Raw genomic sequence first — 18,992 nt, forward strand, 5'->3', positions numbered from 1 at the left:
TTAAAAAAGAAGCCACATCTCGATAAAAGATGCTTTATCAAAAAAATACAAAGAGGCAAAAAAGTTTAAAAACACTGTGTTTAACTAATGTTACCGCAGTAATAGTTTAATTGGAACGTACACAAACATTTGGGGGGTTTAAAGGAACAAAACCCTCATAAAATTTTTATGTAAACATATTAAAAAAGAAGCCGCAACTCGATAAAAACTGCCTTATCGAAAAAATACTAAGAGGCAAAAAAGTTTTAAAAATATTTAATGTAACTAATGGCACCAGAATAATAATTTATTTTAAACGGACACAAAAGTTTGGGGAGGCTTAAGGGAACAAAACCCCCATAAAATTTTTATGGGGTGCACAAATTTCACTATAATTTTTCTTTAAGATATTCTTGCCATAAGAATACCACATGTCCATTTTCAACAAAAAATCTCTAATAGTTTTCGATATATTCGAAAAAATCGATTTTCATTTTGTAACTTCAAAGTTCTGTAACTTTTTTTGTGTGCATATTTGTACTAAGGTAAGTTAGGTTCATTCGAACTATTTTTGGTCCAGAATATGTGGTTTAATGTATGACCTGTATATTTGTTACACCCTGTATAATTCAAACTTTGTTTACTTTTAAAAATAATTTAAATTAAAAAAATGAAGCTTTCTCATAAAATTTTAAATTTCGTTCTGGTAAGTACAAAAGCAAACTTTATTAGACACAAATATTTTTTCTTTCTTTAGTTAAGCATAAGTAATCAAAATCAGAGATATAGAACTCAGACTCAAAATTCGTGTTAATGTTAACACATGTGTGTAATTAATAAATCTAAAAAAATATTATACAGTTATTCCCAAATTTCGAATATTTCGCAATCGTATCACCGCAAAGCCAGTCGGCTTAATAATTACATAACGCCACAGTCATAAACTATGATAGCATTTTTACCGTCAAAAGGTCAATATAAATTAATTGGTTAGACTTGCAACTAACGTCATTGGTATTTTCCTGATACGCCTTGCGATTTTTAAATGTTTGATTCTTATGTTACATTGATTGCATTCTTTATATTCCGTGATGTAACAATTGGTGTGGTGCAACCATTGTTAATGCACTTTTATTTTTTAAGGACATTTATTTATGATTCATGGCTCTTTATCATCCATTATTGCTCGCTGTTGAAGTTTGTAGTCGATTATTTTAACGTATGGGGTATACATAATAATAATAATAATAATAATATATGAGCATTACAGGCCAGCAGGCCCATGGCTTGGTGTACTATTCTCTTCCATTCTCGCTTATCGTTAGCTTTCCTTTTCCAGTTGGTTATGTTAAGTCTTGTCATGTCTTCTTTGACCTCATTGCTCCATCTTGCCTTCGGTCTTCCCCTTCTCCTTCTTTCTGCCAACGCACTAGATATTATCATTTTTGGGACTCTCGCTGAACTCATTCTCTGGACGTGACCCAGCTATCTAATTCTTTGAGCTCCTGTTACTGCTAGTATATTAGGTTCGTGATAAAGCTCTGATAGCTCCTTGTTTGTTCTTCGCATCCATTGACCGTTTACATTCTTCCCATCAAAAACTTTGCACAGCACTTTTCGCATCCAAACTACAATAGCATCTCGTGCTGTTTTTTTATATAGTCCATGTCTCGGATGCATAAGTTACGATTGGCCTTATTACGGTTTTGTAGGTTCTTAACTTTGCTCCTCGGGATATATTTTTGCTTCTCAACAGCCTGTTGAGAGCACATACGACACGGTTACCTGACATAATTCTTCTACGTATTTATTCTTGGATATTAGAGTCCCTTGTGAAAATGCTTCCTACGCATTCAAACCTTTCTACTTCTTTGAATTCATAGTGAATTCATTTTATTATTTTCATCGTTATGTATTGACCCTGAGTAAATTGTTTGTTTGACCATTCCATATATTTTGTTTTTTCCTCGTTGATATGTAATCCTTTGGTCGGCTCTTTCTCCTCGAGCTTCTTGGCTGTTTCCATCAGTTCCGCTTTGCTCCTAGCCAATATTACCAGGTCGTCGGAAGGGGTACCTATACATAAGTTTTGAAAAAAAAATTCTTCTTCGCGTGAATTTGTCTGCATTTTTTTCTTCTTCGTCACCCCTAGACTTGCCCTAATGTACATAATCTTAATTTTTGTTCTTTTTGTGTCTCCACTTATTCATCTAAGCATTCTCATATATTCTTTGTTTCTCTTTCTTTTTATTTGAATTGCAGTTGATTTGAATTCCACATAAAAATACGTAATTTCTCTAAGGAATTTCGAATTGTTAATAGATGCCGTTATAATCCGAAAAAAAAACGATTATAGTGATAAAAAAAATAAAGAAAAATTATGGAAACGGTTTAATATTTCGACAAATACACTTTCAAATGACAAACCAAAAAACACGGGTTTAATATTTGTCAAAAATTTATCGAATGGCACCAAACACGACCCCGCACCTGTACCTGCCGGGGTTGGGGCGGCGTGTAATTTTGAAAAATTTAATAGGAAGCCCCATTTTATATTGCAGATTCTGGTGCTACAAAAAAATCAAAAATATACAAAAGATACAAAAAAATTCTAAAAACCCTATCGAGTAGGTACCATAAAAATTAGTTTGTAGACTTCTAATCTTAGTCCAACTAATGAAGCTTAAAATAGGACAAAAACTCGCAATTTTACAGAATGCATCGATTTGCTTGAAAATTTGAGAATAAGTAATGGATAGTCCAAGGATCAAAATCTGTATGATGCCAAAAGGCGCTTTTACCATGGGAGTGGTTGCCACCCCATCTCAGGGGTGGAAATTTTTTTTTATATTTTGACCGCAAAAGTTGGTAAAAACATTCATTGTAAGCAAAGAACGTTCTATACATTTTGTGATAAAATGAATAGTTTTAGATTTATTCGCTATCGAAAGTGTTAGTTTTATATCGAAAAAATCAATGTTTTTAGTCAGTTTTCTGCTAATAACTCCAAACGTGTTGGTTTTATCAAAACAACTTTACTTAACAATAATGTACCTTTTGAAAAAAATAAACAAAACCGTTGTTTTTGGTTTTCCTTAAGACCAATACTAATCGAGCTGTACTTTTTCATATGTTAGCTCTTTCAAAAATTGTCGTTTCAAAGTCAAAAGACGGGAAAACTATACATTTTTCGAGGATAACTTGTTTAAACTAATTTAAAGTATCTAAAAATATCTATCTTCAGAAATAAAAAAACGTCTCTAGCTCAAAAATTAAGTGCCTTATAATAAAAAGAATGTCAGTCCCTATATTTTTCGGCAAAAAATGACCGGAAACAACCCCCTATTCACCATCCTAATTAATATTAGTCATTGACCTGATTTGGTCTTCTTTATTTATGTATTATTAATAGTTTCTAGAAGTTTCATCGACCTAGAATGATTAGTTAAAAAAATGGATTTAAAAGCGAATAACGAGTTTTTGTAGTTTGGGAAAAAAATGCCTTTTTCTTCATAATAGAAAGATTAGCATCAGAGATACGAAAAAATATTTTTTGCACGATTGATCATTTTTGACTGTTTACCGTGACCGATTTTACGTCAGTAGGTGACATTTACTAGCAACTCGACGGTAAGTAATCCAACTCGACGGTAAGTACTCCAACTTGACGGTAAGTAATTCACTTACCGTCGAGTTAAAAAATCTCTTAATTTAAAATTATTTTTTGAAAGAATAAAGAAAACTAACGAATTATTTATTAATATTGAAACTTATGGTACAATTTGTTAAATATTTAATGAAATCCCACTTGTTTGGCCTGTGCTTTCACTTCTAACAGAAACTCCTGCAGAATCGCATGCATTAGTAGTATTACTAGTATTGCACAATATTTTTTGGATTTTTCGGGAATAATTGCGGAACACCCTTCTTCCCAAGCCCGTTCAATTTCTTCGAATTCACTTTCGCTCATATTTTAATTTATAATAATCAAAATTGTACTTAAAATTATTGACAACTAAATAAAAACTCAATTCTCCATTGTTGTTATGCACCCTAGTTACTACCTAACAACCAAAGTATCTATCTTGATAAAATGAATGAAACTAGTCAATATAACGAAAATGTTTAACTTTATAATTTATAATGGTATCAATCGTGCAAAAAACGTTATAAGCATGTCGAACGTTAAGGGTAACCGATCTCAGACAATAATTGGAGTCGTCGCTCCGCTCCTCCTCTTGAACTTGGTTTGAAAAAAATTTTTCTACGGCAAAAATTGAGTGAGCTATTGACAATTAAAACTTGTAATAACATGCAAAAACCACCTTTATAGTCGGTTCGCTAAACTCACACACAACTGACTAGTGTTTTTAGTAGGTAATTTTTTTGTTTTTGGCTAATTTTGCCAAAATTGTCAAAATTACTAACTATTTAGTAATTATTGACTATTTGGTAATTATTGACTATTTTTGGTAATTATTTTTTGCCAATTTTATGAAATTGGCAAAATTGCTTACTAAAATCACTAGCCAGTTGTGTCTGAATTTAGCGAACCGACTATACCAACTCTTTCACATAGTCAGAAGATAAAAAATAAAAAAGTTACGGTTAAAAAATCAATATATTATTTTGAAAAAAAAAAGAGAAATCCAATTGGAAGCATAATAATGTAAGTTAGCGGTGTTTTTAGTCATTGGCCTTATGCATTCTTCTTTATTTATGTATTATTAATAGATTCTAGAAGTTTAACTGGCTTAGAATGATCAGTTTTTAAAAAACTTGAATTTAAAAGCGAATAACGAATTTTTGTAATTTGGTAAAAAATGCCAAAAATTCTCTTCAGAATAGAAAGATTAGCACCAGAGATACAAAAAAATGTTTCAATATGATTGTAGGTTATTTGATTTCCATGAACTTTTTTCTACGGCAAAAATTGAGTGAATCGTAAATGAGTATACCATCGAAAAACATTGATTTTTTAGATATAAAACTACCATTTTCGATAGCAAATAAATCGAAAACTATTAATTTTATCAAAAAAAAAGTATAGAACGTTTATTGCTTAGAATAAATGTTTTTATCAACTTTTGCAGTCAAAATATAATGAAAAGTTACCATCCCCGAGATGGGGTGGCAAACACCCCCATGGTAAAAGCGCCTTTCGGCATTATATAGATTTTGATTCTTGGACTATCCACTACTTATTCTCAAATTTTTAAACAAATCGATCCATTCTGTAAAAATTGCGAGGTGAAAAGCTTCGGTTCCTGGACTATAGAACAAGCTAAACCCTACAATAGGTTTACGAACTATGAATTATGAATTTCCACATTTTTATGTAAATAAAAATTATATTTTATTAAGGCTCGTTTTAGTTGCAATGCTAAAGCCGGGATGAGATTGAGTGTGGCGTCGCACTCTTCCACTCTTCACCAGATTACGTTGGCAAAGAGAAATAAAAAATATATAATAGCGAAAAGGAAAGAGAGCACGGTTGGTATTGCACATTACTGTGAAATTAATAAATATTTACTTTTTATAAAATCGGACAGACCATGCTTGCCGATTCAAGTATCGAGGGTACACCACCAGTGTTGGCGGTAGAAATTTTAGTATGTTGGTCAGTTCATACAATGATAACAATTCCAACACAACGTCGTTAGATTACAAAATTACCACGGCACTGACCGTATTACTCGCTAGGCGGAAGGGTCTGTTTCAGCTTCTGACTTTCTTTGAAGCGTGCTCATTTACCGACAAACGATGGAACATTTCGCGCCGATCCAGGCCGGCCGTAAATAAAGGGTTCGATCAGCCATAAATCACAAACTCTGAGGGAAATAACGCTATTTCATGTTGCGTTGATTCCCGTCTTTAGTTTTTATCTTTGTTTATTACATATTTTCTATTTTTCAAGGCGTGCCACGCCACGTTGTGTTGGATCCCAGCTTAACACGATTAGTTAACACTCTTCTAACTCGTGAATAGAAAAAAAAAGTTACACGCTACACGTTCGATTTGAATTATTTTACCTTTATAACATTAGGTTTGTTCTAGCAAACAGTCAAACTAGTCAGAAACCGTCAGCAAACAGTTGGTCAGTGAGAGAACATACTACACCAGTCACGAGTGCTATCCCCTCTACTCGCGCTGGTCGATTATTCGCTGATGGTTTCAAACCGTTTGAAACTGATGATAGAACAAACCTAATAACTCTTAATTGTTAAAAACAGCATTATCTTAATAGTTATTTAAAATGTAGTCCAGTTTGCTCATAACTACTTGAATTCAAATTTACGAATCTACAAAAAAATAATGTGTGAGACTTGGAAAATAACAGAAGCAATCAAAAAGTATTTTTTCTTTCCTCTTTTCTTTAAATAATTCCAAATATAGCCTCTTCTTACTCTGTTGAAAGTCTTTTTAGGTCAATGAAATACAAACGGACCTCTTGTCCTTTTCTCAATAGAGATTTAGGGTACTTCTTCCTTTCCCAAATCCGTGTTGGGATTCTTAAAGCCTATTTCCAGTTCTTCTTGTAGTAATTACCTAGAAGAACCATGAACTTCTATGAACTTTAACAGATAAACTTGTCATTGTAATCTTTCTACAGTGTGTCCATAAAGTAACGCATAAATTCATTATTTCGTAAACCGGCGACTTTAAGGAAAAATCCCGAAACAGGTCGATTTTTATTTTTAAATAATGATTCTTTGGCATGTATATCATACCAGTGACCTCATCCATCTGGGCGTGATTACGTAATCAAAGATTTTTTTAAATAGGAGTAGGTGTCATGTGATGGCTTATTTGAAAGGGTATTTAAGTCTCTATTCATTAGTATAAATTAATTATTTATACAAGGTGTCCAAATTTTTTTTTAATTAAATTAGTTGATACAAAAAGATGAATGTGTGTACAGTAGGAAAAATGAAAGAATACACATGAACGAACATATGAAACACGCTATATTTTCCTGTCACCGTGTCACAAAGAAAATTGTCCAGTGCAAGTACATGTAACAATAATTATTACATGTACTTGCGCTGGCCAATCTTTTGTTTGACACGGTGACAGGAAAATACAGCGTGTTTTATATGTTCGTTCATGGGTATTCTTTCACTTTTCCTACTGTAAGTTATTTAATTCTTAATACATTTTACTGCTGTCAAAAAACAGAGAAAATATTTATTTAAAAAATAAACATTGATTTTCGCTTAAACGAAATGTTTAAACTACTAAGAGGCAGCTGGGTGGCATCCTAAACATTGAATTTAAGCGAAAAACAATAATTATTTTGTCAAATAAACATTTTTTCCTGGTTTTCTGACAACAGTAAAATGTATTTTGAATTAAATAAATTACATATACCTACTCTTCTTTTTGTCTCAATTAATTAAAAGAATCAGTGAATAGAGAATTGAATACTCTTTCGATTGAGCTATCACATGACCCATATTCTAATTTTAAAAAATTATCGATTATGTCATCACGGCCAGATGGGTGACGTTAGTACATAGTATGATATACAGGGTGATTGATTAGTAGGGTAAAGCTCAATAGCTCCGCTATAGTAATAGATAGCAATAAAAGTTAATCACAAAAATTTTATCCACCTTTGAGCTCCACATTACAAAATTAGTTAGAATGTTACAGGGTGTTCGATAACACAGTGGCAGACCTAACTTATGTTTTTTTTTAAATGGAACACCCTATGTTTTATTTTATATTCGAAATCCTGTTAACTTCTCCATCACAAAAATATAAAGGTTTGTAATGTTATACAGGGTATTTACAAAGTTATAACCAATTTTGTATGAAAATCGTAACAAGTTCAACTCCCTGTATAAATAAAAATAAGCACAACAGCAATGGTTTATGAATGCCATATTTTTTTATTTATTGTCAAAATTTTTAAGAATTATTGATATTCCTATTTTTTTTATATCAAATACAGGGTGAGTCAAAACGCAAGTACATTATTTTCTCAGTAATGTTAAATGGAACATCCTGTATTTTATATCATTATTGAAAAGTAACATTAACGTACTTTAATTTTGATGTAACATTCCCTATGCCCAAATTTATTAGCTTTCGAGATATTTTCATTTTTCAGAGCAAATTATTTTAGGTGTTTAAATTTATCTAAATTTTAAGTAACCCATGACTGAATTGACAATTGAAGATTACCGATTATCAATCCGGTAATCAATGTAACACTGTAGCAAATAAAGAAATAAAAATAATTTATTAGTAATACATTTTACAAACAAAAACACAACCACTACATGCAACATTTTTGAAACAATTAAAAACTATCTTTTTATGTAAATGCAACAAATAAACAAAGAAAATTAGTAATAAATTTTACAAAAAAAACACACAAACACAAAATACAATATTTTGTGAAGACAATTAAACACTACTTTTTTATGTAAACATAACAATGTAACAAATAAAGAACGAAACATAATTTATCAGTAATACATTTTGCAAAAAAAACATGTTTGAAAAAATTAGAAGCTACTTTTAATAAAATATTTTTAATATTTAATTACATAAGGTGTTCAAAATTATCTCCTAACACATTTATGTACGCCTAAAAACGATCATTGAATGAGCTACTTACCCTACGGAGCATTTGTAAATTAACACATCGAAATACACTTTGTATTCTATTTTTCATCTCATCCCTTGTTGTTGGAGGTATTTTATAAACTTCATTATTAACGTAACCCCAAAAAAATCAGTCCAGTTTATTAAATTCTGGTGATTTGGGTGGCCACGCTACTGGTCCATTGAAAAATGAAAATATCTCGAAAACTAATAAATTTATACATAGGGAATGTTATCTAAAAATGAAAGAACGGTAATGGTACTTTTCAATAGTGATATAAAATACAGGGTGTTCCGTTTAAAATTACTGAGAAAATAATGTACTTGCGTTTTGACTCACCCTGTATTTGATATAAAGAAAATTAGCAATATCGACCATTCTTGAAAATTTTGACAATACGTTAAAAAATATGGCATTAATAAACCGTTGTTGTTTTGCTTATTTTCATTTATACAGGGAGTTGAACTTGTTACGATTTTCATATAAAATTGGTTATAACTTTGTAAATACCCTGTATAACATAACAAACCTTTATATTTTTGTGATGGAGAAGTTAACAGGATTTCGAATTTAAAATAAAATATAAGTTGTTCCATTTAAAAAAACATAAGTTTGGTCTGCCACTGTGTTATCGAACACCCTGTAACATTCTAACTAATTTTGTAATGTGAAGCTCAAAGGTGGCTAAAATTTTTGTTATTAACTTTTATTGCTATCTATTACTGTAGCCGAGCTATTGAGCTTTACCCTACTAATCAATCACCCTGTATACGCCAAGAAAGCGTAATTTAAAAATAAAAGTAGACCTGTTTCGGGATTTTTCCTTATAGTCGCCGGTTTACGAAATAATGGATTTATGCGTTACTTTATGGACGCACTGTATAGTTTAAACAGTTCTTCTTCCCCATGATTGTTCAATTGTGTAAAGTTTAAGGTATGAAATTACATAAACCAAAACCAGGGATCATTCGAAAAAAAAACAGGTAGATCCCTTGTTTATGAAGTTTCATAGCTCGAACAATAGCACCTCGCCGAGCTGAATATTAATTAGACCAGGGCATTTAGCACAAAATATATCGATTTTCAAATACAGCACCTAGAAACTTTTTGCATTATGTTCAGGATGATGTCAAGAAAAAAGTATACTATAGAAAAATGGGTGGAAATTCATAGCAAAATTAGTGCATTAAGGCAAGATTTTGATACTCGGTAGTAACTTCGGTAGCTGAAGACCAACACGCCATCAGAACTGACCAAGGTTCACTGCTAAGGCACGTCTTCTGGAGTTTCGACACTAAATTGATGTAAACAGATTACTCGCGAGTTTTTGGGGTTGTTGAACAAGAATATGCCATGAGAGCCGACACCCGGTGCACATTGTGCCCAAAGACCCTCCAAAGTATAGAAGATAACTTACTTTAGCATTGATTTTGGTACCAGGTGGTCCGGAGATCAGCTCTGATGGCGTATTCGTATTCAGCGACCCCAAAAACCTCCTAGTAATCTATTTGCATGCATTCAGTGCCAAAAACCTTCGAAACTCCAGATGACGTCCCTTGGCAGTGACCGTGGTCACCGGGTGCTCGGGGAGTAGGTTTTAATGGCGAATTTGTGTTCAGCAACCCCAAAAACCCTCGTGTCATCTGTTTGCATCAATTTAGTGCCAAATCACTCGAAACTCCAGAAGATGACGTGACCCTAGACACTAGTAGTTGTTCCGGTTGTCGTCCTGATGGCATATTCGTTTTCAGCAACCCCAAAAATCCCCGAGATATCCGTTTGCATCAATTTATTGCCGACAATCCTCGAAACTCCAGACGATGACGTGCCTTAGCAGTGATCCTGTTCACCAGGTGCTCCGGGAGTAGGTTCTGATTCGGTATTTAGGTTCAGCGACTCCAAAAACCTCCAAGTAATCTGTTTGCATCAATTTAGTGCCGACAGGTGTTCCGGGGTCAGTTCTGTTGGCGTAGTTGTATTCAGCAACCGCAAAAACCACCCGCCATATGTATTTGCATCAATTTAATGCCGACAATCCTCGAAACTCCAGAAGATGACGTGCCTTAGCAGTGATCCTGTTCACCAGGTGCTCCGGAAGTAGGTTCTGATTCGGTAATTATGTTCAGCGACTCCAAAAACCTCCAAGTAATCTGTTTGCATCAATTTAGTGCCGACAGGTGTTCCGGGGTCAGTTCTGTTGACGTATTCGTTTTCAGTAACCCCAAAAAACCCCCGAGATATCCGTTTGCATCAATTTATTGCCGACAATCCTCGAAACTCCAGAAGATGACGTGCCTTAGCAGTGACCCTGACCAGGTGCTCCGGGGGTAGGTTTTGATTCGGTATTCGTGTTCAGTGACTCCAAAAGCTTCTGAATAACAAAATCTGGCCCTTAATATCCTTATTTTGACATGTTTATGCACTTTTGGGTGAATTTGATGCACTTTTGGGTGCTTTTGATGCACTTTTGGGTGCATTTGATGCACTTTAAAATGTAATTATGCACTTCCGCCCATTTTTGTATAGTAGACTTTTTTCCTGATGTCATTCTGAACATAATGCAAAAAGTTTCGAGTCTCTAGGTGCTGCATTTAAAAATCTATTTATTCTGGTGTTTTTAGTGCTCAATACCCTCTGTTGGACAAATGGTGGTCTTGGTGTTACTATACCAATATATTAATTTTCCTAATCTTCGTCTACATAAAGGAATAAAGGCATCCTATGTATGAAATTGCAACATTTTTCGTTAATTCGATCTAATTTTTAAACAGTAAATACATACTCCGAAACAAGAATCTCTTAACCAATTTTAGCATCACTGCCGGATGAGACTGATAACAAAAAAGTTTCAATGGCCTCGGTCGCTAGCTGAGATTTGGCAATGCAGATGCCGTACTTTTAAACGAAAAAAACGTATCAGCTGATTGCCAAATAAACGTGGCGTAAAAGAGGCAGCGGTACTTCAGATGTTATGTAGGCATGGCACAGGTCCGGGATTCAATATTCGCGATGTTATAAACAAAAATTAAATACAATTTATTAAAATCCTTTATAGTACGGGATCCGAATATAGGTCGACCTTCATCCATCTGCTTTCCGGATGAAACATTTTTTTTTATTAAATTTTATACATAGACAAATATGACTTGCATGGGTTGCCTATCAAAATCTTATCATAGCAATCCATAAGGGGGGAGGCGTAGGGTTTGAAATCAACATTTCAAGCACATTTTTGTGATTTTTTTTAACCCTCAACAGGCCAAATTGTAAAAATTATCTGTTGAAGTGGAAATTTTTTTTTCAAGTAAATATAGGCAAAAATAACTTATTTTTAAATTTTCTGCTAAAAATATTGTCTAGAATAAGTGCTAGGTGAGAAATAGTGAAGACCGTCTACAGACGGTCTTGTCGGGTTATGAGTAAAAAATAAATTTGGTAGATGTTTATTATAATCCAAAATTTATTAAGAAAAATGAGTATATAACATGTTATTTTTGATGGTGGTAATCCCAAAAACAATTTTTACCGACTGTGCCGCATAAATGGAGATCACAGTTGAAACAAACAAGCTGCGTATCAGTTTTTTACACAGCTTACACCTCTTCTTGCCCTTTCGATCAACCCAAACTGGAAAATGGTTTTCACCATCAAAACGTACATCAGCAACTTGATAAGCCGCTCTTTTTCCAACACCAGATGAACTAGTTTTACTAGAAGAACCAGGTTCACCATTTCGAGCTGATGATGGTCGATCTACATTTCGTTTTTCCTTGAATGAAACAAGGCCAGATGTTATCTCTTCACGGAATTGTGGAAGAGATAGAGGCCTCTCCTCTTCACAACAGTCACTGGAATTATTTGCCTTTTCGGCACGTATACGTTTATATAGTATGAATGTGTTTGTGGCGGCCATTTCGACAAAATGATAGAATATCCGAATCATAATATTTCTGCTATGAGCTCGAATGTGATATTGGCCCATAAGTAAGGTGACCAACTATTTTTTGTTCAAAAAGAGTACACTTTGCAAGTACAGTGGACTCTCTCTATAACGAACACGTATATTACGAGGTTTCGCTTATAACGAGGTACATTAGATGTCCCATGAAATTCCTATTGAACTATAACCCTCTATAACGAGGAAAAATGAAACCGAAGAATATGTTTTTTACCTGTTTTTAGGGCAGTAATGGCTATAAATAAACACCCCAACTGGCTGTATATAAAAATTCCTAACATATGTGTTATCATCGAGGCAAGTGCTGTAATATGCTTCGCCGCCTGCAATAAACTTTTTCCTGTGTATCGACCGATATTGATTATATCGTAAATTGTAAATGTCCTACAATAATTATTGTAGGAAATTTACAATTTACGATGGTGAAGTCTCATTGTTCACCATCGACCCCTAATAAACTACGTAAGAGATATCAAAACAAATCAATATTACTGTTGTCTGATATAACGAGATCCTCTTATAACGAGGTAATTAGGCCGCCATTTCATTTCTCGTTATAGAGGGAGTCTACTGTATTTCATAGGCGAAACAAAAAAAAAGGAGAAAAAAGGATAAAAACTTTATTTTCTTTTAAAAACATATTTTTCTTATGAGTGCATTTTTTTGCTAAATGAGGATGTTCCTATAATAATGTAGCCACATCCGAACAACTTTTATTTTGCATATTAAATTTGACTGTTAAGACGGCAGATAATGTTTTTACAGAAAGTTGCGACTTCTCATTGCTCCAATAATTTATTTCCTAGTGAAAATACCCTTTCAACAGCAGTATTAATTAGGGTCTGGACAACATAAGCAAATTTCTATTAAAACTTTTAAATTTTCATGTGGGATATGTTCTACTCTAAAATGCCGAAAGATTTCTGCCCATCTTTTTTCAAGTTCTATTTTCTCATTGTTCCATTTCTTCAATTTTTCTTCATTTAAATATAAATTTACTCTTTGAATTTCTTCAAAGAGAAAATGGTCATTAATAACAATATCTTTTACTTCCTTCATTACAAACTCGACTGATGAAGAAAATTCTTTCCATTCAATTTTACTGTTTAGAAGGGTCCATTTGAAACAATTTAATGCTCTAAAGTTCACTATCCATTCTATCCGTTCACAATGAGTATAAAATTATACAAATGAGTACTTTCAGAGTACAGGATTTGAAAAGAGTACGGTTTGCGAAAAAAGAGTACAAAACTCAGTAAATGAGTACAATTGGTCACCTTACCATAAGGCCATCCATCAAACCGACTCCACCCATGTGAGCATTATATTCACGTATGATTTGTGGGCAAACAACTTCGATGTGCTTCCTTTGCTTCCTGTCATACCGAGGTACTTTTGCTATTTGTTGATTTGGAGTGGTTCTAATGCATTTCCTGAATGCATTCGTCAATAACTTGTGATTTAGCCTCTGATAGCTCGGATAGGCTGTAAGGCTTTTCAGGCTCAATACTATCATCAACATAGTCGGGATCCACAAAACTATCGTCACTACTATAAATGCTATCGTCGATTTCAACGGAATCAATAAAGTAGCCGAGTACGTCCTTGGCAAAAAACTCAGGAACAATAAACCATGGATTTCAAAGGATACTTGGGACAAGATTGTACAAAGAAGAGAAATTAAACAGAAAATATTAACAACAAAGGAATATAGAAAAAACGAACTAAAAGAGGAATACAAGAAAAAAGACAATGAAGTTAAGAAGAGTTCAAGAAAAAATAAAAGAACACACTACGATAATTTAGCAACAGAAGCCGAACAAGCTGCAACAACTAATGATATGAGGAAACTTTATGAAAACACAAAGAAACTCGCCAGGAAATGAACACCACATAACACACATATTAGAGATAAAGATAATCAAATACTAACAGCAGAAAAAGATATAGCAAGACGATGGATGGAGTATTTCACTGACTTGTTTAACCACAATGTGAATTCATTAGATAATATTGAGAAAGAAGAAAACCCGGAATCGTTAGATATTGATGTCTCCAACTTCAGCCGAGAGGAAATAACAGAGAGTATAAAACAACTCAAAAAGGGAAAGGCAGCAGGTCCAGATGATATTGTAGGTGAGTTTTTTAAAGTAAGCACTGAAAAAATGATACATTTACTGTATAAACTTTTTGAAAATATATGGAGCCAAGAGAAAATTCCCAAAGAATGGACAGAAAGCATTATAATCACTATCCCGAAAAAAGGTGACACCTCAAAGTGCGAGAACTGGAGACCTATAACCCTCTTATGTGTTGCGAGCAAAATAATGACCCGTATCATGCTTAATAGAATGAAAAATAAAATAGACCAAAAATTAAGACCAAATCAAGCTGGCTTCCGAGCAAATAAGTCATATATAGATCAGATCTGTACGCTCAGAATGATCATCGAGCAGTCAGTGAAATGGCAAAGTAAACTATATCTAAACTTCATTGACTTTAGAAAGGCGTTCGATATCCTACATAGAGAAAAATTGTGGGAAATAGTAGAGAGTTATGGGATACCGGACAAATTCTTAAGAATGATGAAGTTGTTTTATGAAAACACCACAGCAAAAGTATTATACGACGGGAATTTAACAGAACCAATCGACATTAACAGCTGTGTAAAGCAGGGTTGTATACTGTCTCCTACTCTGTTCATTATTGTCATGGACTGGCTTATGAGAAAAAGCAGCAACGGTAAAACTAGGATACACTGGAATACCTTTGAACAATGAGAAGATCTTGAATACGCAGATGATGTATGCCTACTTTCAGCAAAGAGACAGAGCATGCAGAAAAAAAGTGAGAAATTAGCCAAAGAAGGTAAAAAAGTGGGTATGGAGATAAACATGAATAAAACTCAATTAATGAAGATTAACACACCGAGAGAAATGGGCATACACATAGAAAACCAAGAGCTGAAATCAGTGGAAAGAGTTAATTACCTAGGAAGTATACTGAACACGACAGGAGGAGCAGAGGAGGATATCCAGACACGAATTAGCAAAGCACAGACAGCATATTATATGTTAAATAATATACGGAAATCTAATGAAATAAAACTGGACACCAAAGTAAAAATCTTCAATAGCAATGTAAAGGCAGTACTATTATACGGATCACAAACTTGGAGAATAACAAAACACAACACTGGGAAGATTCAATCACTTCATCAATAAATGCTTACGAAAAATTCTAAGAATATTTTGGCCCAACAGAATTACAAACTCACTTATGGAAAAAAACGAAGCAAGAACCAATACATAAAGAAATAAGAAAGAGAAGATGGAAATGGGTGGGCCATACTCTGCGGAAACCAGACACAGACATAACAAAACAAGCATTGGAATTCCAACCTCCAGGAAAACGGAAACAGGGAAGGCCGATAAATACATGGAAGAAAACAATTATTAAAGAAGCAGAAAACGTCGGCCTAACCTGGAAAGAAGTTAGAGAAAAAGCACAACATCGGCAAAAATGGAGAATGACAGTAGATGCCCTATGTTCCAGTGGGAACGAAGAGGATAAGTAAGTAAATAAGTAAGTAAGTAAAGTTCACTATCCATTCTATCCGTTCACAATGAGTATAAAATTATACAAATGAGTACTTTCAGAGTACAGGATTTGAAAAGAGTACGGTGTGCGAAAAAAGAGTACAAAACTCAGTAAATGAGTACAGTTGGTCACCTTACCATAAGGCCATCCATCAAACCGACTCCACCCATGTGAGCATTATATTCACGTATGATTTGTGGGCAAACAACTTCGATGTGCTTCCTTTGCTTCCTGTCATACCGAGGTACTTTTGCTATTTGTTGATTTGGAGTGGTTCTAATGCATTTCCTGAATGCATTCGTCAATAACTTGTGATTTAGCCTCTGATAGCTCGGATAGGCTGTAAGGCTTTTCAGGCTCAATACTATCATCAACATAGTCGGGATCCACAAAACTATCGTCAACGGAATCAATAAAGTCGAATAATGTTCATCAGACAATTCTTCCAAATTGATTTTGTTTTTATGGTTACGATTTAGACGATGCATCTATCACAGAATAGAAAAATAAAAGAACAACAGGAAAATAAGCATGTTCCTATTCCTACGCACAAAAAGATAACAAAATTTCATACTGAAGGGGATATTTTTTATACGTAAACCGGCAAGACTGTCTTGAGACTCTCTTGGTATTTTTGTTTATAAAGCCTATTTACACAATAGTTTTTACTAAAAGCTTATTATATTACTGAAACATGAAATATAATCTACGTACCATAAAATTATCAAGTTGATTACTTTGATCTAAACGTGTTTTTTAACGATTTAAAAATAATGTTTATGAAGAAATAATTTTCACTGCCACTTCATGGGATGTTAGCACTTGACTAACGATAACGAATAAACGAATTTTAACGAATACTAATACTAACGAACGATAATAACGTAATCGCGATGGCAGAATGTGTTTAGTTGTATCGTTACCTCAATCAACGGTTGTATCGAATAACGTCAAGTAAGGTTTTTTAAAGATGCATGTCGTTACTGTGGCAGCAAAAACCATTCGGTATAAGTTTTATAAGCTAAAATGCAAGACGGTCTTGACTGTTAGACAGTTAAAGTATGGTAAAATTATTTTATTTTTAAATTAAATAAGCATATTGAGTACAATTCATACAATTCAAAAAATCAAGGAAAAATATTAGAAAATAAGGCAACGATGGCAAATTATTAAAGACACCTCAAAAACTAATGAATTTTGCGATGGACAAAGACATCAGAACTCGTCATTGGATCATGTTAAACAAAAAATTCAGAAAGATTTTATTAGCTATGAGTTTCTTGAGATGACGCCGTCGAGTTTCTTAGTTTTAACCATTTTTGGTATCACTCAGAAGTCAAAACAACGAATTAATCAACATATTTATTATATCTCGACAGCGTTACCTTACCAAATGTCTAAAGAAAATATGTACCAAATTTCAGGTGGATCGGTCAAGTAGTTTTTGAGTTACAATGTCCACTGCCTTTGAAAAAAGCAGTTTTGAGAAAAACGCGTTTAAAAGTTTGCTGACTTTTTTATTTTCAACTTCTTTTTTGTCTGCCAAATCGTTAAGTGATGCACACCGGAATATGTTTTTGAATCGGGGGGAGGGGGGAAAGGGGGGTAATTTACAAAAGATAATGGCAATAGCTGTTGAACGTTTCTCACTACGATCAAAGGGATATTCAAAACTATATCATCGCGACAGTATCGTCAGCGTAGCAAACGACTCTAAAGAACGTATTACCCATCTTAAATCCAGCTGTTCTGGGAAGGTTTTCTATTATTTTGTCCGGCATTAAATTAAATGTGAAAGGGCTCAGTGAATCGCATTCCACATCTGATCTCTTTTAATCCTGTCGTATGCTTGTCTGAAATCTATGAAGAGATTATGGATAGTTCTGCTGAATTTCCATCCTTTTTCAAACAGCTACCTTACAGTAAAAATCTGATCTATGGTCGTTATATTTTTCTGAATCCGGATTGGTATTACAATATGAAATGTTCTCCAACAGCTGTTAGCCTACTTGCCTCTATCATGTCTTTGCAATTAGAAAGGATATGGATTATTATATGTTCGTGCCAGTTTGTTGGTATTTGGTCTTCGTTCCATATAAGTGTTATTAGTGTGTTTTAAATCTCTGTGGTGATATCCTCATCGTGATTTTCGCTCTCATTAGATAATGGTGTATCTCCATCTACTTCACTGAGATATCTCACATCCAGAACGTTAGGGACTTCCATGTATAGCATCGACACTTATGTTAATTTGGTTCCGTGTGGAGTTGTCATTACAGACCCAAGACCCTTTATGAATGTTATTATGTTGGCACATAGTAGACTTTACAAGCATATTTGAGTTTTTGAATAGTTATGTCATTCAGTTAAAGTTATTATGAAGTATTGCAATATTAAAAAAATACTAAGACTTCAAAAGACTAAAAAAGGCTTCAATCTAATAGCACATAAAATAATACTAAAAATATTACTCTACCTACATCCCATCAGATTGAAAACAATCGGAACCTTCTCTGGTTACACCTGCGAGGCTTCTAAAATTTGCAAGCCATAACGGATGCTGAGACTAAAGAAGATGAGGGAATTTTACAATTTATAATTCACGTCCCATCTGCTCAGCGCGGTAAAGTTCCAACGAGAATACTCTATCTACATCCCACCTTGCAAATTTTAGAAAACTCGGAGGTGTAACCAGAGAAGGTTTCCATTGTTTTCAATATCTGATGGGATGTAGAGTAATATTTTTAGTATTATTTTATGTGCTATTAGATTGAAAACTTAGTCTTTTGCTAGCAGTTGCCGCTAGGGCATCCCTACCATTTCGTTCGTTGCAATCCG

The 18,992-nt window shown here is 33.8% G+C and overlaps 1 protein-coding gene across 2 annotated transcripts in view; it reads right to left on the bottom strand.

The window, feature by feature from the left end:
* Positions 1 to 16,986, bottom strand: part of LOC114335897 (cytochrome P450 306a1) — a 517,964-nt gene extending 500,978 nt beyond the window's left edge. The window contains exon 1 of one of the 2 annotated variants that reach the window (XM_050649568.1): positions 16,869 to 16,977. In XM_050649568.1, the coding sequence (XP_050505525.1) occupies positions 16,869 to 16,871 (3 nt within the window). In that variant the 5' untranslated portion in view covers positions 16,872 to 16,977. Of the gene's footprint in view, positions 1 to 16,868 lie in introns of both variants that reach the window. The other variant, XM_050649570.1, reaches the window with a different exon arrangement.
* Positions 16,987 to 18,992: the final 2,006 nt, after the last annotated feature.

Source organism: Diabrotica virgifera, chromosome 4, assembly GCF_917563875.1.
Source record: "Diabrotica virgifera virgifera chromosome 4, PGI_DIABVI_V3a".
In the NCBI taxonomy this organism is placed as follows: domain Eukaryota; kingdom Metazoa; phylum Arthropoda; class Insecta; order Coleoptera; family Chrysomelidae; genus Diabrotica; species Diabrotica virgifera.